The sequence below is a fragment of the Chlorocebus sabaeus genome, chromosome 5 (assembly GCF_047675955.1).
Source record: "Chlorocebus sabaeus isolate Y175 chromosome 5, mChlSab1.0.hap1, whole genome shotgun sequence".
NCBI lineage: Eukaryota > Metazoa > Chordata > Mammalia > Primates > Cercopithecidae > Chlorocebus > Chlorocebus sabaeus.
The window spans coordinates 54,730,240-54,754,686 of record NC_132908.1 but is presented as its reverse complement, the minus strand read 5'-3'; the positions used below and the strand labels follow the sequence as shown (position 1 = coordinate 54,754,686).

The following is a 24,447-nucleotide window of genomic DNA, read 5'->3' as shown; positions in this document are numbered from 1 at the left end:
AGCCACACCTCCTTACTGCCCTCTCCATCTGAGCCAGGAAGCCCAGCCATCAGGGGCTTGTGGTCTTGTTTGTCCCACATCCCACTGAGCAGTTTGGGAAACTCTGCGACCCAGAATTTCCCTTGAGACTGGGGGTTGGGACCAGGTGATAATTCTTATTCTTCTTCTTTTTTCTTCCTCCTCCTTCTTCTTCTTTCTCCTCCTCCTTCTCTCTCCTCCTTCTCCCTCCTTCTTCCCCTCCTCTTCCTCCTTCCACCTCCTCCCCCTCCTCCTCCTCCTTTTCCCTCCTCGTCCTCCTCCTCCTTCTCCTTCTTCTCTCCTCTTCCTCCTTCTTCTCCTTCCATTCCTTGTCCTCCTCCTCCTTCTCCTCCTCCTTCTCCTCTCCTCCTCCTCCTCCTTCTCCTCCTTCTCCTCCTCCTCCTTCTCCTCTACGCCTCCTCCTTCTCCTCCTTCCTTCTCCTCCTCCTCCTCCTTCTTTTTTTAAAAAACATGGTCTCAATTTGTCATCCAGGCTGGAGTGCAGTTACGTCATCATAGCTCACTGAATTCCTGAACTGCTGGGCTCAAGTGGTCTTCCTGCTTCCTCCTCCAAGTAGCTACCATGCCTAGATAATTTTTTCTTTTTTTTTTAGAGACAGGGTCTCACTCTGTTGCCCAGGCTGGAGTGCAGTGGTGCAATCTCGGCTCACTGCAACCTCCACCTGCTAGATTCAAGCAATTCTCCTGCCTCAGCCTCCTGGGTAGCTGAGACTACAGGCACACGCCGCCACGCCCGGCTAATTTTTTTTTGTATTTTAGTAGAGACGGGGTTTCACCGTGTTGCCCAGGCTGGTCTTGAACCCCTGGGCTCAAGCAATCCTCTTACCTTGGCCTCCCAAAGTGCTATGACTACAGGTGTGAGCCACCAAGCCCAGCCAAGGACCAGGTGATAATCCTTAAACTCAGGGACCGCTCTAGGAGGAGGGCAACCTGGGGAGGCCTGGCCCTAGCTTCAGCCCAGCCCATGAAGTGACCTTAGTTGGGCAGGTGGCTGGGCCTGTCTGGGCCTCCATTTCCTCATGCCATTACCCTTGGCTGGTCTTTCTTTAAATCAAGGGGGAGTCGGGGAGCTGACTAACTCCTGCAGAGTCGGTGCTGGGCACTTTATTTCTGTCACCTCATTTAATGCTGTCAGGATGAGGTGAGGACTTGATAATCCCCATTTTATGGAGGGGGAAACTGAGGCTCAGAGAGGTGAAGTAACATGCCCAGGATCACACAGCTCCTAAGCAGCTGAGCCAGGATTTAAGCCCAGACCTATCAGATGGTGGAACAGCTGTTTCTTAGATTACTAACCCTGAGCCTTTGAGATAAGGGAGTGAGACCTTGAGCATGAGAAACAGATGTCTGTGAAAATAAGCCCCAAAACACACCAAGTTTGTCCACCAGAACTGCTCCTATGGCTCAACTGAGGAAATATTCACACCCCAGGATTTCCCTTCCAGGAACACAGCGACTTGCATAAAGCGAGGGCCCGCCTTCCTGTCTTTCAACTGCTTGCGGGCTGGGAGGGGAAGCGAAGCGCATCCATTTGCAGTCAACAACAGCACCCACCATCTGGACGGGGAGGTGGGCTGCAGCCTGCAGCTTCCGGGGCTGTTGGGGGAGGCCTAATAGTGACAATAACTTCTCACCTGCAGGCAGGGTTTGACAGTTCACAGAGCTCCCTGGGGAGGATTGGGGGCCGGGTAGGGAGGATGGCTGGTAAGTTGTGGGTAGAGCGAGAGGTGGACTTGTGCGGTGAGGCTCCAAGGAGGGGAATGATGTCAACATGTACTGCTCCCCGCAAGCAGGGGGTGTCGCTGGAGCTGGCGTGGGGCTGCCATCTCCCTGCCTCTGTCTCTCTGCCTCCGTTCTCCCTCTTTGTGTCGGCCTGTCTGTTAAGTCTCTCTCTCCGTCTCTCCATCTCTGTATCTCTACCCCCATCTCTGCTGTTTCTGCCTCTTTTTGTTTCCTACTGAGAAATCTGCATGCGACTGTGACATGGAGCCCCAGCTGCTGGAAGTGCCCTGCCCAACCTAGGTCTGGCCTGAGACACCCCCTTGGCTCAGGGCTCTGCCAGGCTGGTGCCAAACTCATACATCCACTCATTCAGCCAACAAATATTTATTCAAGGCTTGCCATGAGCCAGGCCCTGTGCTCGGCCTGGGCTGGAACAGTGAGCGAGGCCACCCAGGTCCTTGTTCTCTAGGAGCTCAGGTTCTAGTGGCAATGCCCAGCCTCTGCTCAGGGAGCCCTCAACCCCACCCTCATCCCTCGGCCCCACACAGTGAATGAGTGGGAGCACCCCCAGGTGTGCTGAGCCCCAGATCATTTGCTTTCTACCTCTATGATGACAGCAGGTCAGAGGTTGGGCCACCCACGTACGTGGCAGTCAGAATCGGGAGTGGGGGGTTTGCCCAAGGTAGCTCACCCATTCAGTGGTTCTTTGAAATGCAGTGTCCCTGGATACCTGCAGGGTTGCCAGCACCCTGAACACTGGGGTCTCTTCCAGGAGGGTGGGCTCTGATGGGATGGGCAGAGACCAGGGGCAGACTGGGTGGGAGGATTAACTCCCACCCCCCAAAACAAACCCCCAATGCCTGAGGGAATGCTGGCCTCCTGAATGCCCCTCAAGGTTACAGGCAGCCATAGGGGTAGCTGTGGGAGGCCAGTGACAAGGAAGAGGGGAGAGGCTGGGGGCTCCTTCCAGGGCTACGCCAGCAACAGACTCTCCTCCCTTGCTGAGACAGAATGTGGGTGAGGGCTTTGCAATGAGGGTAGGGCATGGAGGTGACTGTCACTTTTTGCTGGCAGGTGCTCTCAGGACTATAGGAACTTTAGAGCCCTGCAAACCTGCTTATGTGTACTCTTGAACCTGCAGTTGGATCTGGAGGGGATCTCTGAAGCCACGTGGTCAAACCTGGTCCCATCCTCTCCCTCCCCAGCCATATTGCACAGAGAAGGAAACTGGCCCAGAGGGAGGCACAGAGCTGCCCAAGGTCACACAGCGAGCCAGAGCTAAGTCCAGATTGCAGGGCCGTGCCTTCCTACTCTTGAGATGCGGAGTGGGCCTGGTCCAGTCGTGCAGTAGAGGAGGAGACTGTGGTGCTCTGACTTGGGAGGTAGAGGATGGTGAACCAGCAGCAGATGAAGACACCTGTCAGGGAGGAGAGGCCTCAGTGAGCCTGGAAAGGGGTGCCAGGGAGTGAGGCAGCCGGGGCTGGTGGCTGCTGAGAGGGAGGAGACCCACCGTAACCACTCAAGAACTGCTGGGAAAGTCGGGCAAAAATGCAACCATTTCACAACCATTTCAAAAATGAAATAAAAAAGAACCAAATAGAAATATTGGAAATGAAAAACAGAGACCTTCAAATAAAATATCTACATATGCCTATTACAGAAAAGAAAGAGCAAAATAGAGGAATTTTCAGACATGCAAAACAACCATCACTCCCTCTATAAAGGATTATTATGGGAGGCACTCCAGCAAGAGGAAAAGGGAAAGTGTTGGGTGCAAGAAATGATAGTAAGTATAGAACATGACTTAGAAAAACTCTGTTTCAAGGAAATCTGTAACTGAAACACTATATACATGACAAATATTGAGAAGAATTCAATGGGCAATTCAAGTATACCAAGGGCTCTGTTGTATTGGAGAGGAAGAGAGGAGGTAACAGAATAATCCAGACCCAGTGGAAACTTTGTAGAGTGAAGTGTGCAGGCTTACCTATCAAGGTAACCCCTGAAAGAATAACAAGGTCAGCTATCGTTTCAAGGTGCATTTCTCCCCAACCATCAACCCCTGGGATTCTTCAGGCATGGACTCATGATTCTCCATCTGGAGACAGCCTCAGATGGCCTTACAGTCATAATTTCTGTGACAATTGATATAGTTCCCACATATTGAAGACCTAGTGGTTCCCACATATTCATTGTCATTGTTCATTTTGAAATCTGACAGGCCAGGCACAGTGGCTCACGCCTGTAGTCCCAGCACTTTCGGAGGCTGAGGCAGGTAGATCACCTGAGGTCAGGGGTTTGAGACCAGCCTGACCAAATTGACGAAACCCCATTTCTACTAAAATACGAAAAGTAGCTGGGCATGGTGGCATGCACCTGTAGTTCCAGCTACTCAGGAGGCTGAAACAGGAGAATTGCTTGAACCCAGGAGGTGGAGGTTGCAGTGAGCTGAGATCATGCCACTGCACTCCAGCCTAGGCAACAGAGTAAGACTCCACCTCAAAAACAAACAAACAAACAAACAAACAATCTGGTAAAATAAGTATGGGATTATTCCAATTTCGAGATGAATGAGGATGGGAGGAGCCAAGTGACTTGCTGGGTCATGGATGGGGCTAGGATTTGGACCCAGGGCTGCCTGGCCCCAGCCACTAAGTCACAAAGTTTCATGGGGCACTGGGAGCCAGCCCTGGTCTTGGGGCTTGTACCCGCTGAATCTAGGATGCCTGGGTTTCTAGTGACTCCTCTGAACAGGTTGAGTCTCGTCACTCCTGTCTTGGCCGTTTCTCTCACACACAGTCAGGCTGTGATGCCTCTCTGAGCTGTGGATGCAAGGAGCAAATAGAGCACATATAAACCCTAACCCATGCACTGCTCTTACCCCTTTGCTGGGATCTCAGAGGAAGAGCCCTGTGGGGGCCGGTAGCAAATGTAGCAAGCATTTCCTTCCTACCTCTATAGATCTCTGGAGATACCGTCTATGTCATGTGGACATCAGATCACATGATTCTGCCCTTCTGGTCACTGCTGATTGGACCAGAGATGCATGATGGACACCCAACTTGCAAGGTCAGGTAGAGTTATGGCAGCCATGTTGGGTAACCATTTGGGGCCATAGGTAGTAAAGGGTGAGTGGAGAGAGAATGAAGGAGTTTCCACAGACACTAGGTGAGAGACTCCACAGCTCCAGGAAAACGATGGGGAACGTATCTGCTTTGGTTTGGGTGGCTTTTTCTGATCCTGGTAGCAGCTCCCATGAAGGCAGCTGATATGTCTGGGATGTTCGTTCCCTCCAAATCTCATATTGAAATGTGATTCCCAATGTTGGAGGTGGGGCCTGGTGGGAGGGGATTGGATCATGGGGGTGGATCCTCATGAATCCATATCACCATCATGATGCTTAGCACCATCTCCTTGGTGATGAGTGAGCGCTCGCTCGGAGTTCATGCGAGATCTCATTTAAAACAGCATGGTGCCTCCCCACTCCCTTGCTCCCACTCTTGCCATGTGATATGCTGGCTCCCCTTTATCTTCCACCATGATTGGAAGCTTCCTGAGGCCTCACCAGGAGCAGATACTGGTGTTGTGCTTTGTCTACAGCCTGTGGAACCATGAGCCAATTAACCCCATTTTCTTTACAAATTACCCAGTCTCCAGTATTCCTTCATATTATAGTAACACAAACGGACTAATACAGCAGCCAGACTTTGCTGCCCTGGACCCTTGCTCTGAATATTTGAAATCAACATCCTTGACTTGAGCTAGCCTGACCAGAGTCCTGTGTTTTGCAAACCACCCTCTTCCCCACCTCCCAATACCTCCTGGGACAGACAACACAGCCCATCACCTCCCTGGTGCAGGGGCCTCACCTTGCAAGGAGTTGAAAAGTGCAAAGATGTAGATGGTGGAGAGGCCCAATGGGGTGAAGATGGCCAACCCCCATGTCACACCCAACAGGCTCGAGAGGCCCAGGATGGTGAGCACCTTCTTCCAGTTCTGTCCCCGCTCCTTGACCGCTGTCGCGCCAGACAGGGTGAAGATCTTCCAGGCCACCAGGGCCAGGACCACCATGCCGAAGAGGAAGGTGATGAGGAAATAGCCGTGGACAGTGGTATAGAGGGTGTACATAGCTGTCCCTTCACGGAACCAGCATCTAGAGGAGGGGACACCTGTGGTGGGACTGGGAGTGGTACCTCTGGCCAGCAAGCCCAGGAAGTCCCCTGGCTGAGCTTTTCTGTCTGTGTAGGTGCCTCTCCCATTTCCACCCATCAATCCTTGGCTCTCCCGCTGTGGGAGGGGCCATCACCAGACTCCAGTCTCTTTAATGCGAAAATGACCTCAAAGACATGTTTCATTTGCCCCATATTACACTGTGAAAAAACTGAATTAGTGGCCGCCTTTAAAATCAGAAACTTTGGTACAAATACCTAGATTTCTGCTTCTCCTATAAAATCATACACCTGGCAGCTCTGTGGATGCCCTCCTGAAGGATAGTAACTGGCCGCTAATTAGATGGGCTTGTGACTGCCAGTTCACTGCAGTCCCCACCCGGCCCACTGCCTGCACCTTTGTGACCTCCCCGGCTCCTGGGGCCCCTGCTTTTGAGGCCCTGGGGACAGGTCTAAGGCCTTACCAGCTCCTTTTAGCAGAGAGCCATGGGCCCAGTGATGAGTGCCCCAAGGATCCCAAGGTGGGAGTCTAGAAACAACTCAGTTCCACCGCCCCCTGCACTGCAGGGGCAAAGGGCCTCAAAGAGCATGTTGATCAGTTCCCCCATGGTGCAGATGAGGAGACTGAGGCCCTGGGAGAGATCGGGCCTGCCAAGGTCACACACACAGCAGACAGGGCAGAGCCTGGACTAGACCTAGGGCTACTGGGAATCACTGGGCAGGTGGTGGCCTGAACAAGGACACCTGGCTGGGCAGCAGGTGGGGACTGAAATCCAACACACCCTCCACTCTGCAGGCTGCACACCCAGCATGCGGACAGGGTGACCTTCTTTACTTTGCCTCAAGGTGCCATGTGGGCTCGAGTAAGGCATCCTGCCTGCTGGTCCAGTTCTCCCTCTCCTTTCTCAGGCCCCTCTCTCATTTCACTTCCTCTCTCTCTCTAGGCTTCAGTTTACTTCTCTGTGCCATGAGCTAGCTGGATCTGAGGATTCTTCTGGTCTTGACACATTTGGTCTAGATTTTCCTAGAAATCCCTCGTCTCCCCACCTCTCTCCAGCCCCAATATGCGGCATTGCCCCTGCTTCCACAGCCGCCACTCACAGCTCCAGAGAGGTGCGGTTCTCCCTGTCGCGGATGGTGTAGAGGCCATAGCTGTTGGCACTCCCAGTGCTGATGACCATCAGGGCAGGCAGGCCTGGGCACAAGGGGAAGCGGCATGGCATCACTGGGGCTTACTGGCACGTCCTCCTCCACATCCCTTCCAGATGGCCATCCTTCCAGCTCTGGGAGCCCCTCCTCTCTCTCCCCAATGCTATTTTCCTCTGTACCCTCGGGGTCGGCTGTTTATTCTGTCCATCCAGGCAGCACCTACCCCAGCCCACCAGGCTCAGCTTCAGGAAGTAGTGCCCGAAGTAGGTGTTGAAGACCCTGATGGCAAGCAGGTAGAGGTGGAAGGCTTCCAGGCCCATCCAGGTGAAGGCACAGAGCAGGAAGTAGTGGAAGACAGCCCCTCGGACCCAGCAGGCAGCATCAGACCCCTTTGAGCCACTCCCCACATTGACCAAGAAGGCCAGATTCAGGAGGAACAGGCTGCCACCCAGGGCCACATGGATCTTTGGGGCATCTTCTGACTTGAACCTCTGCCGGGAAAGCCTGGGGAGAGAAATAAGAGGCCCCAAGGGGCCACAGCTCCCATGGGGAGCGCTCATGAGGCATCCAGGCCTGTCCACCCCAAACAGCCCATGGCTCTCCACCCCCACTGCCAGCTTCTGCCCCTGCCAGCAGACAGAGTGGAAATGTCCTGAGATTCAAGTCCAGGAGCCTCTCATGGCCCGTGGGGCCCTGTGGGTTCCGGATCCTACCAACCTCATCCCTTGATCGATGTGAGGCAGGATAATAGGGAAAATGAGGCCGGAAAATGAGGCAGGAGAATAGCAAAGGGAATTAAAAGTTGGATAAAGGGCAGAATAGGCAAAAGCAGAGAATAGAAGCAAGGTGAATGGGGTGGGTGAGCAAGAAGCAAGATGAAAAGCAGAGGTTCAGCAGGCAAGACAAAAGTGATATAAAAAAGGGACCCTATGGCCAGGAAGATCCAGGCCAAACCGGTAAGGGGCAGCTCTTCAGAGATGGGCATTTGCATGAGAGAGAAAAAGTATCTTTCACATAACCCTGTATGATAATTAGCTACTTAAGGTTCATGCATATGGGCTGCATATCATGCATGTACTTAAAATTATGGGATGGAGGTGACGCACAAGTGCACAAGGGCTCAAAGTAACTGAACAACACACACCTATCAGTCAAAAGCCAGACACTGGCTAGAGATTAGGCAGCCTTGGGAAGAGAAGAAAAAAACACCCGGAATGACCCAACTACACCAAGGTGAGGCTGATCTCATTTTGCAAAGGTCAGCCCACTCTCCCCCTCTGAGAGTGGAATACTGCGTGGAATACACTTTCGTTGCTTTGCTTGGCTCTCTCTGTGTATCTCATCCAATTCTTTGCTCAGGGCACCAAGAGCCCGGAACTTCGCGGCACCATGCAGTAACAGTTGCATTAGCCAAACCGTGTAACTCGCAGTTTCCTGAATGCATGATGATTTTTCACACCTCCCAGACTCTGCCAGTGCTCTTCCCACTGCTCTCAATGCCTTTCCCTGCTCCCCAGCTCTTCCCACCTTAATTGCCTGACTCCTGTTCTTCTGCCTTTCAAACACCCCTTGGATGTTTCCTTCTGGGGAGGCCATCTCTGAATGCCCCTTAGCCTGAGCTGATTTGGACGTTTCCCAGCAGCATAGTGTAACTCCCCATTCTCTCCGTCCTCGGGTCTTTCCCATGCTGTGAACTTCAGGCCTAACCCTGGAGGGGCCATGGATTCACTGGTGAAGTAGATGGACAGGTGGGTGGGTGCATGAAGCCGAAAATGCAGTAGGAGAGTGAGGCTCAGAGAGGGATTGGAGGAGTCTTACGGGGTCACAGAGCAGGGCAGGGGCTCCAACCCTGGGCTCCAGACTCCCTGCCCAGTTACTCACCAGGCTCACCTCCCTCTCTCTGGAGCTCCCACTTTGAATTCTTAGCAAACCAGATTCAAAAGGGTTCTCAGTCGAGGGAGGGGAGCCGGGGGCTTCCTGGAGGAGCATCTGGGATCATGTCCACCTCACCTGAGATGCCAGGCCCCACCCTGAGGAGCTGGTGGCAATTCCTCCTGGCGCTCCAAGCCCCGCTCACAGGGTCCAGCAACATGGCCAGCTGGCAAGTCACACTCGGCTTGTTGGGGATTGGGACCATGTCCTAGGCCAGGGCTTGGAGGGTGGGGGTGAGGGGCACCACTTACACTCATGGGTTGGTCTGTGATGGAGTGGGTGGGCCTAGTAGGGGCTGCGGCCCGGGGCCAAATGCTAACACAGAGGCATATGGAGAGGGCAGTGGGACGGCCCTGGAGGCGGGGACAGGAGACCCAAGGGCTGCTTCAAGTCACTCCCAGGCACCCCCAGGAGGCTGGGGGACAGGACAAGCTGGGGAACTGGCAGCTTCCCTAGGCTCCTTCAAGCTGGCAGGTCCTGTGGGTCCCTCAGCCATGGCCTGGGCCCAGGCGAGTGAGGCTGCAGTGCTCTCTGCTGTTTCTGCCTGTCGTGCACTCACTCCCCCATCTTCTGGACACAGCCCCAGGTTTCCCTGAGGAATGCCCGTCCCCACTCTCAAGCACAACATAGGTCAGGGGCCAGGGGTTCTTTGTTAACTCAAACCCAAGAGCAGGCATGTGGCCTGGCCGGCCAATCTGTGTATTCCAGCCCTTGACCACAGTGACCCAGGCAGGCATGGGCACATGGTCCAAGTTAGACCAGTAAGACTCAACTCTGGTGTATACATGGGATAAAACTGCATAGGCTGATGCACGCAGACACGCAGACACATGCTCACACAGGGCCAGTTTCATGAGCACGTGACCTGTGTAGGGCCCATATGCAGAAGGACTTCATGTTCTACTGTCGCCATCTTGACATTCTTAAAAATTTTTGAATAAGGGGCCATATATTTTCTTTTTCTTTTTCTTTTCTTTCCCTCCCCCTCTTCCTTCCTTCCTTTCTTTCTCTCTCTTTCCTTCCTCCTTTCCTTCCTTCCTTCCTTCCTTCTCTCTCTCTCTCTCTCTTTCTCTCTTTCTTTCTGACAGAGTTTTGCACTTGTTGCCCAGGCTGGAGTGCAGTGGATCTCGGCTCACTGCAACCTCCGCCTCCTGGGTTCAAGTAATTCTCTTGCCTCAGACTCCTGAGTACCTGGGATTACAGGCATGTGCCACCACCACGCCCAGCTCATTTTTTTGTATTTTTAGTAGAGACAGGGTTTCACTATGTTGGCAAGGCTGGTCTCGAACTCCTGACCTCAGGTCATCCGCCTGCCTTGGCCTCCCAAAATGCTGGGATTACAGGCATGAGCCACTGCACCCGGACTTCTATATTTTCATTTTGGACTGGGCTCAGCAAATGATGTGTCCTGCACACACACACACACACACACACACACACACAGACATGAATGTGCATAAAAAATTGTGAAAACTGAGCAAAGTCTATGTTCTAGTCAATAGTACTGTACCACCAGCTACTGGTTTTGATATTGAACTCCAGTTGTCTAGGATGTATTCATAGGGGGAATCTGGGAGAAGGAACCACAGGACTCTTTGCACTATTTTTGCAGCTTTCTGTTTTATCTCAAAATAAAAAAAAAATTTTTTAAACCCTTCTTAATCCTGGGATTCATCTTAGAATACTTGGAAAGAGGAGATCTCTTTTATTTCTGCCTAAGCAGCTAAGGACCTATGATGCAATCCTGAGGCAGCCAGGGCCCCTGAGGGTGGTGAGGCTGCCCGATGTGACTGTCAAGGGGTGAGCGAAGCTGTGAGAGGCAGAAGGAGATCAAGTCCTGGGGACCTCTTTTGACTCCCCCTTGATTGAACCCTGCCTGAAGTCCATGCACCTTGGGTTTTTCAGTTACATGAACCCTATTTGCTATTTGCTATTCTCAGTTATGTGAACCACACATTCCCTATTATGTTTAAGCCAATTTGAGTTGAATTTCTGCCACTTGCTCCTGAATTAGCTCTGACACATTTCAACCCCCAACCCTATTTTGGGATGAAGACACTAATGTGTGGAGAGGACATCAGTCAGGGGCTGCACAACCTGAGTGCTTCCCACCCTGCCCTGCTGCCTCCCTTGAGGGTGGGAGAGAGACATGGTAGGGGGCTGGGGATCACTCACCTCAGGACAGCATAAAGAATAATGGTGAAGGCCAGGAAGATCATGGAGACCCCACAGCCAGCCTGGGAGATGCGTGTGAGGATGTGCACCGTGGACTGGTCCAAGGTGGGTCTCTGTGGGTGACCCAGGAACCGGGACTACGTCAGTTGGAGGCCAGGCTCATATACCCCAAGACCACCAGGCAGCCCCCTCCCCTGGGCAGGAGCTGGAAGTCCCTGGGATGGCTGGGATCAGAGTGGAGGGGGCTGTTACCAGGAGCAGGGCGAAAAACGTCAGGTGGTCACAGCAGCACACAGTCCCCTCAGGCGCGACCTTCGTGGAGCAGCCCTCAGAAGCCCAGTCTCCAGTGGGCCCTGGAGAGGAGGCCAGGGGAACAGAGGGAAAGGGAATATAGGGAGGGGAGGGGAGGGGAGTATAGAGGGGAGGGGAGGGGAACAGAGGGGAAGGGAATATAGGGAGGGGAGGGCAAGGGAGAGGAGAGGAGGGGAACAGAGGGGAAGGGAGTATAGAGGGGAGGGGAGGGGAACAGAGGGGAAGGGAATGTAGGGAAGGGAGGGGAGGGGAGTGGAGAGGGGAGGGGAGGAAAACAGAGGGGAAGGGAATATAGGGAAGGGAGGGGAGGGGAGTGGAGAGGGGAGGGGAGTGGAGAGGGGAGGGGAGTGGAGAGGGGAGGGGAGGAGAACAGAGGGGAAGGGAATATAAGGAGGGGAGGGGCGGAGAGTGGGAAGGGGAGGGGAGGAGAGTGGGGAGGGGAGAAGAGTGGGGAGGGGAGGGGAGGGGAACGGGGGGAAGGGAATATAGGGAAGGGGGGAAGGGGAGGGGAAGGGAGGCGAGGAGGGGAGGGGAAGGGAGGGGATGGAGGGAGTGAAGAGGAGAGGAGGGGAGGGAAGAGGAAGGCAGGGGAGGGACTCGACTAGTGGAGCCTGCCCTGCCCCACAATGCAGCCCATACCCTCCTTTCCTGTCTTACCCCAGAGAAGGTCCTCCAAGCCCTACCTTTAGTCGCATCCCAGAATACACAGGTGAGGGTCATGTTCTGAAATGAAGAGTGGAAGTCAGGAGAGAGGAAAAGGGAAGGCTGGGGGAGGGCAGGGGAAGCGGGAGGACGGTGTGCTCCCCCGAGGCCTAGCGTGAGTGTGCATTAGGTAGAAGGCAAGGTTCACGCCCATGGGCCACACAGAAAAATTAAGTGCATCATTTGATGAGCCCTGGGCCTGCGTGTGGAGGGCACGACTGTGGTGTGGGGCTGTGGGCGGGAGGGTTTGCTGTCTGCATGCATGTGTGCGTGCCGGGGAGCACGGGTGTGGAGGGTGTGGAATGCCGTGGGTGTGCACGTGGGCTTGCCAGGTCCTCATGTGTGCCTCTATGGTGTGTGGCCTTGGACCCAATTATGTGCATGGCCCTAATGGCTCCTCCTGGGTGACTGTGGGAGGGTAGGGGACAGATGTGTAGTGTCCCATGCAGGGCCCATAGGCCCAGGTGTGCCCACCCGCCTGTCTGCCCTGCAGTGACTGCCAGGCCTGGGCAGGGGACTCACAGGGGGTGGACGCTGGTGGGAGAAGACAATCTCCAGAGGCTCAGCCAGCTTGGTGACACGCATTTGTCCCACACTCAAGCCCACCAGGTGATTATTCAACACGCTGCTGCCATCTCCCAGGCCGAGTTGGGGGCCCTGTGAAAGGGGAGATCGGGGAGCTAGGCTGCAGAAGGGGCCATCCCAACCCACCAAGGCTGGGGTTCCTAGGAGCCTCCAGGAACCCATGGCCTTTTGCTTGGAGGGCAGAGTTAGGGAACAGGGGACCAGGGAGCTAAGCAGTCATGGGCAGGCTCCTCCCTGCTGCTCCCAGTGGTCTCCTGCTTGGGCTGGGCCAAGCAGGTCACCTGGCCGCAAAGCTGTCCACGTGGCAGCTCTCCAGTGCTGGCCTCCAGAGTTCCTCTGCCCTCTTAACTAGAAGGAGCACGGGGCTAAGATCAGCCAAGAAATGGAAGTCAGCGGGGAGGACAGCGTGCCCCTGAGGGTCTTAGCGTGAGTGTATTCAGTAGAAAGGGGGCTGGTGGGGGGAGCACACCAGCCCTCAGGGGTACCCGTGTCTGCACAGGAGTGGATGCACACCTCTGGGTGCACATACCTGGTACACACATGTGCAAGGGCATGGGTACACTTGCTAGTGTGGATATGATCACAGTTGAGCACATGGGATTGTGCGTGCACAGGAACAGAAAAGGACATGCATGTTTGTGCACACACGAGAACACACAGGGCACATGAGCACCCTCAGGATACACAGACAAGCCAAAGGGCACTGATGTGTGGGGGTCAAACATCTGAGAGCATGTGACCAGTGTGAGTCTGAAGGCCATAGACTCTAGCGACAGGGGTCTGGGATGACCACGGGCTGCGTTGGAAACACTAAGAGGCTCACTATCTGCTCCGTCCCCATCGGATCCCTCAGGAGACTCCAATGATAGCGAGCTGTGGCTGGGGCCTCCAGAGGACCTAGCACTTAACCTTGGAGCTTCCCTGAGTCCTCACCTTGAAGAGAGTCCCTGAACCGATGTCCAGAATGGTGATGGCCAAGCGGACCTCAGACCTGTTGCCTGGCAGGGATCGAAAAAAGCTCTTGGGAAGTCGCACCCTGTCAGGAGGCTTGTTCTCATCCTTCATCACCTGCCTCGGAATCTACAACCACAGACACAGCAGCTCCCATCAGTACCCAGCCCCCAACACGAGTCCTGCCACTCCCCCAGCTGGGAGGGGAAACAGGCACACTGGGCAGGGGGCAGCACCTAGGACTGTCAGCTCTGAGAAGCAGGACGCCTGGGACACAGTGCAAGCTCTGCTCATCACAGGCTATGCGTCCCTAAAGAAGTTATAGCCCTTGTGGAGCCTCGGTTTTCCCAATACAGAGAGTAGAGCTAAGCTTGTGCCTGTTTGGGCATCTGACGCCTGGGCAAGCTGAATGTGCAAGTATGAGGACGGCTGGAGGGCCTGTGCTTTTGGCCAGAGCCCTAACAGTCCCAGTGTTTACACAAGGCTTGATTGTGACAGTGTCCGACTTCTGACTCAGGAATAAATGGAAATAATAAAACTGTCAGGAAGGAAGTTCAGGAAGCAAGAGAACAAGGGCAGAGAGGGAGGACACACACATTTACTCTGAATGTGAAATCCTGCCTGCCTAACAACAATACCTTTTTTAAAAAACAAAGAATCGTCAAAATATTGAAATACATTTCAGTGGTCATTGTGAAGCATGGCGGTTTTTTTTTTTTTCGTTTTTTTGTTTTTTCGTTTTTTTTTTGAGATGAAGTCTCGTTCTTGTTGCGCAGGCTGGAGTGCAATGGTGCAATGGCACTATCTCAGCTCAGTGCAACCTCCGCCTCCCAGGTTCAAGCGATTCTCCTGCCTCAGCCTCTCAAATTGCTGGGATCACAGGCATGCACCACCACGCCCAGCTAATTTTATATTTTTAGTAGAGACAAGGTTTCACCATGTTGGCCAGGCTGGTTTCGAACTCCTGACCTCAGGTGATCCATCCGCCTCAGCCTCCCGAAATGCTAGTATTACAGACGTGAGCCACTGTGCCCACCTGCAAAGCATGTTTCATTCATTTTCTGAGCTCCCTGTTCCACTAAGGGCTACAGCCTGACCCACCCAGGGCCTGCCTCAGAAGCACCCCATGCCCACTGGCACAGGGGGTTTATGGTTGGAGCTGAAGGCCCCAACTTTCTCCTTCCCAGTCCAGACCCTCATCGAAAGGACACGTGGGTGATTTCTGGGGCCAGTGCATAACCCATGCAGAGGGCTCAGCTGCTTGAGTGACATAATAAAGGGTTGAGAAAGAATCTATCTTCCATTTCCCTTTCTCCAGACAAACCTAAAAGTACCTCAACGCTAACCAACTCACCTTGCAGCCTGAAGTTCCACCACCACATCCATTTCTTCCGAAAGGCAGGAGACTTTCTGAGCCCTCGCTATCCCAAGCATTCGCTGTGCATTATCTCATTTGCTCCTCTCATTCATCTTTTGTTTGTTTTGTGTTTTGTTTTGTTTTTGTAGAGATGGACTCTCACTGTGTTGCCCGGGATGGTCTAGAACTCCTGGCCTCAAGCCGTCCTCCTACCTCGGCTCCCAAAGTGCTCAAATTGCAGGTGTGCACCACTGCACCTGGCCATGTGAATCTTGAAAGTGGGCAATACCTTCATCTTTTTACAGACAGGGAAACCAAAGCTCAGAAAAGTAATTTGCCCATGATCGCAATGGCTGGTCAAGAGCAGAGCTGGGATTTGAATCCAGACCAGCATATACCCAGAGTCTGTCCATTGAACCCTTTCCCTCATTTCAAATACATTCCCTCAGTAGAAGAGCTCAAGGAAATTTTAGGCTTGGAGGAGACTAGAGCTCATTTTACAGACACAGCTCTGCCAATTGGGATGTGGGAGAGAGACAAGCCCTAATGAGCACCAATCACAGGATATAACTCTCTTAGAGTTTTGAAATATATGTCCAAGAAAAATAGGGTCTGAACCAGCCAAGAGGGCTGGGGAACTCTTCACCTGAGAGGGCTTCAGAGAGAAGTAGAGGTCTTCTGCGGTGTTGGTGCTGAGGTTCTGGACCAAAGCCTTCAAAAAAGTCATGTTCACCTTCTCGGTCAAACCTTCCTTCACCAGATGGGCCTCGAAGTTTAGCCAGTATCTGCAAAGGGCCAGGGATGGGGGGAGGGTAAGATCCTGCAGACTGAGTTACTCACTCGTCAGGCTCTTGGGGTGAGAGGGCTGACCCAAACTTTCGAAGTGAAAACCCTGGGATCAGGGCAGGAGGAAGGAAAGTGGCTTGGGGGCCGTCCAGGCTGCTCCTGCAGGATTCCCGCTAGGCATCCCTCTGAGTATTTTATGTGTTTGTCTTTTTTTGTGCATGTGGTAAAGTGCACATAGCGTAAAATTTACCATTTTAACCATGTTAAAGTGTCCAATTCAATGACATTAAGTAAGTCACAATGTTGTGCAACCGTCACACTATCTAGTTCCAGAACATTTCGTCACCCCAGAGGAAACGCATACCCATGAAGCTCTCCCCTCCCCCTTCCCCCGGCCTCTGCGGTCACTCATCTGCTTTCTGTCTCTGAGTTTGCCTATTCCAGATAGCTCACGCAAATGGAATCATACCACATGCAGCCTTTTGTTTCTGACGTCTTTCACTCGGCATAATGTTTTCAGGGTTCATCTATGTTGTAGCGTGTATCAGTATTCCATTTTATTTTTGAGATGAAGTCACACTGTGTCGCCTAGGCTGGAGTGCAGTAGCGCAATCTTAGCTCACTGCAACCTCCGCCTCCTGGGTTCAAGTGGTTCTGCTGCCTCAGCCTCCCGAGTAGCTGGGATTACAGGCATGAGCCACCATACCCAGCTAATTTTTTGTATTTTTAGTAGAGAAACATGGGGTTTCACCATGTTGACCAGACTGATCTCGATCTCCTGACCTCAAGCAGTCCGCCCACCTCAGCTCCCCAAAGTGCTGGAATTACAGGCATGAACCACTGCACCTGGCCTTATTTCTTTTTTTAAATTATTTTTAGTAGAGTTGGTGTCTCACTCTGTTGCCCAGGCTGGTCTTGAACTCCTGGCCTCAAGTGATCTTCCTGCCTCAGCCTCCCAAAGTACTGGGATGACTTTGGGCATGAGCCACCGTGCCTGGCCCCTGTATTTTATTTCTTTTTATGGATGAATACTATTTCATTGTATGGGAAGATCACATTTTGATTATGCCTTCATCCATTGAGGGACATTTGGGTATTTTCCTCTCTCTCTCTTTTTTTTTTTTTTTTTTTTTTGGCTACTGTGAAAAAATGCTGCTACAAATATTCATGTACTAGCTGTTTCTGCTTCTTCTTCTTCTTCCTCTTCCTCTTCTTCCTCCTCTTCTTCTTTTTTTTTTTTTTTTTTTTTTTTTTTTGAGATGGAGTCTCTCACTCTGTTGTCCAGGCTGGAATGCAGTGGAGAGATCTCGGGTCACTGCAGTCTTCACCTCCTGGGTTCAAGCAATTCTCCCACCTCAGCCTCCCGAGTAGCTGGGATTACAGGCGTCTGCCACCAGGCCTGGCTAATTTTGTTGTATTTTCAGTAGAGACAGGGTTTCACCATGTTGGCCAGGCTGGTCTCAAACTCCTGTCCTCAAGTGATCTGCTCCCCTCAGCCTCCCAAAGTGCTAGGATTACATGCGTGAGCCGCCGTGCCTGTCCCATGTATGAGCTTTTGTTTGGAGACTTGTTTTAAATTCTTTTGGGTATATACCTTGGCAGCACAAAGAAGAGCCTCTGAACAGCACTAGGGTGCTAAGAAGCTACTGGATCGGCTGCAGGTGGGAATGGAAGCATTTTCAGGCCACCGAAATAACATGATCCAATGAGATGGCTGTCCTAACACCAAGCCTGAGAGCACAGGGATTTTACTCATTCCTTTAACACATATTCATTAAGTACTAATACAAGCCACATGCTTTTCTAGGTATCCCAGAAGAGTTATGGGCAACTTTGATTAAGAGTGGGAGAAGGAAAGAGAGGCAGAGATGTTTTTGGAGATGTCTCCTAAAGATGTTGTGTTCTAAATCCCTTCATCTCCCTCACCCCCACATCTAACCAGTCTCTTGTCTTATTGAGTCTACATCATATCATCTCCCCCTTCCATCTCTCCTTTGCAAGTACACAATGCCAGTTGCTGCTGGTGGTGCTGGCTTGGCCCTCACTCCCACCCAGAGCCCTGGTCATGTCTTCCTGCATCACCACCCCTGTAGCCATCCCTGAAGCCTGAGCAATCTTCACAAAATGCAGAATTGACTATACTCTACCTGCGCTTAAAATATGTCATTGCCCTGCCACACCCCTGCCATTGGTATAGCTTACACAACCCTTCACACCTTAGTCTCTGCTTTTATTTCCAGTCCTATCTCCCACCCATCGCATGTGCCCATTGTCTCTTCCATCCCCACGCAGTTTACGTTGTTACAGTTCAAAGCATTGTAGTTATCCCCCATTACTCTCAAGTTCTGTTGCCTGTATCCCCACCATTGCTTAGATCCAACTGGAAAACTCCTATGCACCCTTCAAAGCCCTTTCCAGGTTTCCTCCTCTGTGAAGCCTTGGCCAACTTCCCTCCTCCAGGCTAACCTGGCACCTTGTCTGCCCTTCTGTATACACTCTGGAGTCATCATTATTTGGGTCTGTGTCGGTCCTTCCACAACTCCCAAGGGCCAGGATAGGAGTGGATTCATCTCTAAATCCCCTAGATCAGTAGGGACCCCAACTGCCAGAATGGGGGTGTTGGGTCAGGGGGACTGCGGTGTCAAACAAGGTGGAAGGGTCAGATGGCAACAGCATTTTCTGGGGCCATGGGGTCAGATGGCCCCATCCCTTCCTGATAGGTCCCCTTCTAGCAGCTTCAAATTCCCCTTCCAGCTCAGAGGGCCCCCTCACCTCTGCAAGTTTTCCACATTGCAGGAGTTGCTGCCCGACTGGTTGCACTTGGTGAAGCACGAAGCCTTGTCATTCAAGTTGAGGATGTCGTACTTGTCTATGTTGTTGCTCCCCAGGCAGGGGTTTCTTGGCTGTTCAGTGGTCTTTTCCTGACCTGAGGAAGGAATGCCGAGAGTGTGAATGGGCTGGATGAAGATGGGCAACAAGGACGAGGATGGGGGAAAGGAGCTGAGGCTCCAGAGTCTGGTGGTTGGGCTGGAATTCCAGCTCCATACATCACACTAATGGTGCACTTGAGCAGGATGCAGACCGTCTCTGGGGCTGTTCCCAAGGTAAAAACAAATACCCCCATCTCCCAGGGCTGGTAGGATGCTTTGGAAAAAGCATGTACAAAAGGCTTGGCACGTGGCTTTGTAGATACAAGGTTTAATATGTTTGTGCTATTACTCCTTTACCCCTTCCTCCACGGAGTCTGCCTGGCTTTTCAGTTATTCCACATCAGACCTTCCAAAGCCCTTGTAACTGTGGCCTCCTGGTCAAACTCTTGGATGTATTCTGTCTTGGTTTGCCTCATTCTCCCGCATTCACACTACAACCCTCACAGCTACTTCCTGGGACAGGTAGAAAATACACCAAACCAAGGCCCCTGGAGCAAAATGACTTGAGAAAGGTTACTAGGTAGTTGGAGGCTGCTCCGGGAGTAAAGACCAGCTTTTGTCACTTTTAGTTCAGTTCCCTTTCACCTAATACAGGGCAGGAAGTGGAAGCTTTGGGTCATCTACTAGCTGTATGTCCTGAGGCAACTTAAACTCTCTGAGGCTCAATCTTTTGCCAGCAAAATGGAGCTAATAATACGTTCCTTGCCAGTTTTGGGAAGGGTTGGAGATAAAGGACATAGCTCATTGTAGGTGTTCAAAGAGTTTACCACCTTTAACGGTTTATTGCACAGCCTTCTAGAAATTTTGCAGAAGGTATGCATATGCAAGTATTTATAAGTACATCTTTTATAATTAAAAATGTTTTAATTGATTAAAGAGGGTTCTCACTATGTTCACTATGTTGCCCAGGCTGGTCTCAAACTCCCAGCCTTAAGCGATCCTCCTGCCTTGGCTGCCCAAAGTGCTGGGATTACAGGTGTGAGCCACCGCACCCTGCCAATACATCATTTTAAAAATTTACACAAATAAGGTCACTTAACAATATATCTTTTTTTTTCTTTTGAGACAGAGTCTTGCTCTGTCATCCAGGCTGGAGTGCAATAGCATGATCATAGCTCACTGCAGTTTAGACCTCCCAGGCTCAATTGATCCTCCAACCTCAGCCTCCCAAGTAGCTGGGGCTACAGGCACATGTCACCATGCCTGGCTAGTTTTTCATTTTTTAATGCTGTTTATTTTTATTTTTTGTAGAGACAGGGTTTTGCTGTGTTGCCCAGGCTGATCTCAAACCCCTAGGCTCAAGCGATCCGCTCATCCTGGCCTCCCAAAGTGCTGGAATTTATAGGCATGAGCCACCACGCTTGGACTAGCAATATATCTTGAAGAACTTTCCACCTCATTCTTTATATAGTTGCAAACTATTCCGTTACATGGGCATTGCAACACTTTTTTTAACCAGTCCCCTCTTGGTGGATGTTGTTTTTCACAATTTGCCATAAAAATTCTTGAGTGTGCATCTTTCAGCTTGTGTTGAGAACTCACAGAAAACATTCCTAACATAGGACTTTCTGTATCTAACTGTATGTGCTTTAAAACACTGCCAGGAAGGCTGGGCGCGGTGACTCATGCCTGTACTCCCAGTACTTTGGGAGGCAGAGGCGGGCAAATCATGAGGTCAGGAGTTTGAGACCAGCCAGCCTGGCCAACATGGGGAAGCCCTACTAAACATACAAAAATTAGCTGGACGTGGTGGTGGGTGCCTCTAATCTCAGCTGTTCAGAAGGCTGAGGCAGAAGAATTGCTTCAACCCGGGAGGCGGAGGTTGCAGTGAGCCGAGATCTCACCACTGCACTCCAGCTTGGACGACAAAGAGAGATTCTGTCTCAAAAAAAAAAAAAAAAAAAAAAAACCAACAACAAAAAAAATTCCTATTATAGGACTTTCTGTATGTGCTTTAAAAAACTGCTGGGTATTATTGAATTTCCCTCCAGAAAATGGTGTACCTATTTACACTCTCACTCAAAGTGGGTAAGAGTGACTACTTATTCACATGCCTATTATTCTATAGTTTACTAAACTTTTGAATTTTTGCCAGTCTGAGAGATGATATTGAATCTTATTTTCATAAGGATTTTGAGCATCTACCTGTGTATTTGTGGCCACTTATATGTCTTTTACTCTGAATTGCTTTGTTGTATCCTTCTCCCGTTGAGGACGGGAAGTGGGTCTTGGCCCTGTGTCGTCACTTTTCGGATTGCCCCCCAGGGACTGTTAGGAGAGATCCCTCTGCAATGGGTGGTGCTGGGGGGTGAGGCGGGCAGCGGCTCATTTGCTTTCCATTTTTTATTTCCCTCTCTGCTTTTTGATTTTTAAAAACTCATGTCCAGTGTTACTGTCATATTTTAAAAAAACTGTTCATTTTTAATCATTAAGACAAAAAAATACATGATAAAAATAATGGCTGAATAAAGAGTAACAATACAGTAAAAAAATAACATTTTAGAGTGGATTTTGTAATAGTGGACTCTATATGTGATAATTTGTTTTAGATAGCTTATAAAGGAACTGTAAATTTCTGTTAGTTTACAAAGATATTTATGATGCACTGTTTAATAGGAAATGAAAATGATAGATGGGCATGCATGTAAAATGATCCATGTTTGCTTTTTAAATAAAGGGGAGAAGAGGGAGAGGAGGAGGAAGACAGAAACAGGGAGAGGGAAGAAGAGAGGAGAGGGGAGGAGGGAATGGGAAGGGAAGGAAGAGGACGGGAGAGAACATCATCAGCTTGAGGGCAGGTGCCATCCTCTGCCATCCCAGCCCTGCTCTCATGAATGAGCGCAGGTGCAGGCAGCCCCCTGGTGGGTGACATCAGAGACTCCCTCCCGGATTGCCATGAACTTCACTGCAGGCATGTTAGTGAAGCTCTTGGCAAGCACCCTACACAGACAGGATCGTTAAATATCTTTTCCGTGTTTATTCTTTGAAGACACTGCAAGCACTTCATGTAGACGAGGAGATGCTGTGTTAGGCCTGTGGGTGGGATAACGCTCCCCTCCTCTCCGGAACCTCTGTGCTCCAGAGCTTGGCCTCCATGGGCTGCCCCATTTGGGGGTCAGCAAATGGGGAGTGGACTGGAGATCAGAGGGCAGGAGGAGGGCAGGGTGGGCACTCACCCCCAACCCGCATGGCTCCTTCAGCCCCTGCTGGCTCACCACGAGCAAACCACCGCCATTTCCCTCCTGCAGCCACAGTCTGGCTCCAGAAGCCCAGGGGTCCACTCCCTCCTGGGCCCTTTAGACCTCAGGGTGCTGAAGGCCGCCCCAAGTGCCAGCCTGCCCAGCGACCACCCTCCTTGCTCCCCGTGCTCTGCCCACACCTTTGTCATGTGTCCCTTCATGCCAGCCCCTCCATTGCATCCACCCCTGCTCAGTCCTAACAGCTGGGTCTCACATGCGAGTCCCCACCACACTGTGTCACTCCTGCAGACTGTCAGCCTATTGAGGGCAGGGGCCAAGTGGTACCAGCAGGAGCAGAGGGCACCATCGCTGCTTCCTGAATGAATGAATGGGCAAATGGATGAATGGAGACTAACACATCACTGTCCACACAGGAAGTGTGTAGACCTTCCTGTGTGTAGACCTCTCAAAGCTCCTCGCTCGATCAAATGGCTGCTGTTCTGCCCCAACCAGAGCGCCCACATCACCACGGGGGAAACAGCATCGCCTGGAGGAGCCTTGAAGACCCAACCAGCGATGACAACTGGGGCCTGAGGATGCCCATGAGCCCTGGTCACAGCTGCCATCGGTGGCTCCATTCATGCATCCATCAAGGGCTGCCCGGTGGCCTGCTCTGTACCAGGACCTCCCGGGGCCACTAGGAGGACAGTGCTACCATCTCCCACCCTTTTTTGAGCCAGGGACTGATTTACTCCATTGAATCTCCCAATGGTTGAAGAGAAGACGGTTCTTTGAAGCCCAAAGCAGTTGATCTGTGTGGCCAAAGTCATGCGACCACACGCTGGACACACAGGGAGATGGACATGCAGGCCCCTCACTGAGTCAGGAGCAAAACGAGAGCGGCCCGCCAGGCCCCGACACAGGAGTACTGAGGAGGGAGCACTAACAGGGAGCACCTCCCTCTGTCTGAGAGGGTTGCTAAGACACCACAGAGGCCAAGAAGGGTAAGTGGAGCCGCCTAGGTGGGCAAGGGGTAGGGGGACAGCTTTCCCGGGAGAGAGGCCAGTGAAGGCAAGGCCTGGGTACTTCCACGGCCTCTGGAGATGCACCACATGTTTGTGTGTGAGACAGGAGAGTGACAGGGAGGAGTGTGGATCCTGGCTCAGGCCACTGAGGACCAAGGGGTCGTGGCTGAGACTGGGAGAGGGAGCCGGTGTGGGGTGACATGTACAGGAGGAGAGGGCCAGAAGAACGAGGTGACAGACTTTCCTGGCCTCAGCTTCCAGAGTGTCCGAATACTGTCCCCAGGATGCCACAAGCCAGTTGGAGAATTGCCTGCCCAGGGCCGACCCCTGTCCCAGAGCCAGGGCTGTCAGGGAGACACAGCCCAGGTCGGGGAGTCAGGGAGCACCCTCCGACCTCCCCTATCTCCAGGGCACTGTGGAGCAACAAAGGGAACCTGAGACCAGTCCTGAGCAAAGTTTAGTGGAAGGAAAGGACTGACCCAAAGGGACAGGGCTAGAGGAGGTGATGAGGCGGCCACGGGGGGTCTCGGAGGACACGTCCCAGACATTCCAACTCCTCACCCTCTCTAGTCCTTGCGTCTGTCCCTGGATCCCTCCCTCGGCAGGGCAGGGTTGGCCAAGTGTGGCAGGAGGGGATGAGGAGCCAGCTACTCACCTAAGGTCGGGAGCAGGAGAAGCGGGAGCAGGAGAAGCAGGAGCAGGGATCCCAGACCCCTGGGCGTCGCCATCCTTGGCCAGCCTTGCCCACGCCACCAGAGCCCTGCGGCTGTCTGGCCCTCTGGCCCCAGGCTCTGCCGAGCTGGCCTGCCCCCACCCTGCAGCCCCACCGCTCTGGCTTCCTGTCTCCTCTTTCTCACCCTTCCTGCTCAATGGCCCCATCGGTTGGGTTGTGAAAGGTTAGCGTGGGGAACTGGGTAGTGCTCCCAGTCTCACCGCACCCTGGGTCCACCTGCAGAGGGAGCTGCTGAGCCCACCCAGATATGTGCCCCAGGGCCCCACTGGGGTGGATCTATGGGGCCAGAGGCTGGGTGGCCATACAGGCCTGGCTCAGAGCAGACCCCTGGGAACTGTGACGAGCACAGGCTTTGGAATCAGACGCATGTACTCAGACCCCTCCTCTCACAAGCTGGGAGCCTCTCTGAGCCTCAGTTTCCTCCTCTGTAAAGTGAAGATGGCAATGGGGCTGCCTCCTAAGGCTGTGTCAGGGTTTGATGAGACCTGCAAGAACCTGGGCACAGAACCTGGCTCTGGGCATGAGGACAAAGACCCGGATGGAGCCTGTGGCTTGAACCAGGCTGGAAGGCGTGGGAAGAGAGCAGGAGCTGACCCTGTGGCCTGAGCCTCCCCCACCAGCCTGGATAACAGGACGGTCCCACAGGCAGGGGAGCGGGAAGACAGGAGTGTGGCCCCGGGGGCTGGTCAGGTCTGGACTGA

At 52.4% G+C, this 24,447-nt stretch overlaps 1 protein-coding gene across 1 annotated transcript; it reads right to left on the bottom strand.

The window, feature by feature from the left end:
* Positions 1-2,129: 2,129 nt before the first annotated feature.
* ADGRG3 (adhesion G protein-coupled receptor G3) lies at positions 2,130-23,826 on the bottom strand. The gene is made up of 12 exons (XM_007993467.3): positions 23,669-23,826; positions 18,652-18,805; positions 15,740-15,878; positions 13,719-13,865; positions 12,723-12,857; positions 12,182-12,221; positions 11,439-11,539; positions 11,187-11,299; positions 7,303-7,583; positions 7,032-7,125; positions 5,631-5,914; positions 2,130-3,178 (listed from the first exon to the last, which is right to left on the bottom strand). The coding sequence occupies exons 1-12, from the start codon at positions 23,739-23,741 to the stop codon at positions 3,069-3,071; spliced, it is 1,671 nt and encodes a 556-aa protein (XP_007991658.2). The 5' UTR covers positions 23,742-23,826; the 3' UTR covers positions 2,130-3,068.
* Between the last annotated feature and the right edge of the window lie 621 nt (positions 23,827-24,447).

Coding starts and splice junctions, on each gene's coding strand:
- ADGRG3 (XM_007993467.3), bottom strand. CDS start 23,741: ATGGCGACGCCCAGGGGTCTGGGATCCCTGCTCCTGCTTCTCCTGCTC. Junction 11,300..11,438: donor CGTTTTTCGCCCTGCTCCTG/GTAACAGCCCCC, acceptor GGTCACCCACAG/AGACCCACCTTGGACCAGTC. Junction 7,126..7,302: donor GCTGAGCCTGGTGGGCTGGG/GTAGGTGCTGCC, acceptor CCTTGTGCCCAG/GCCTGCCTGCCCTGATGGTC.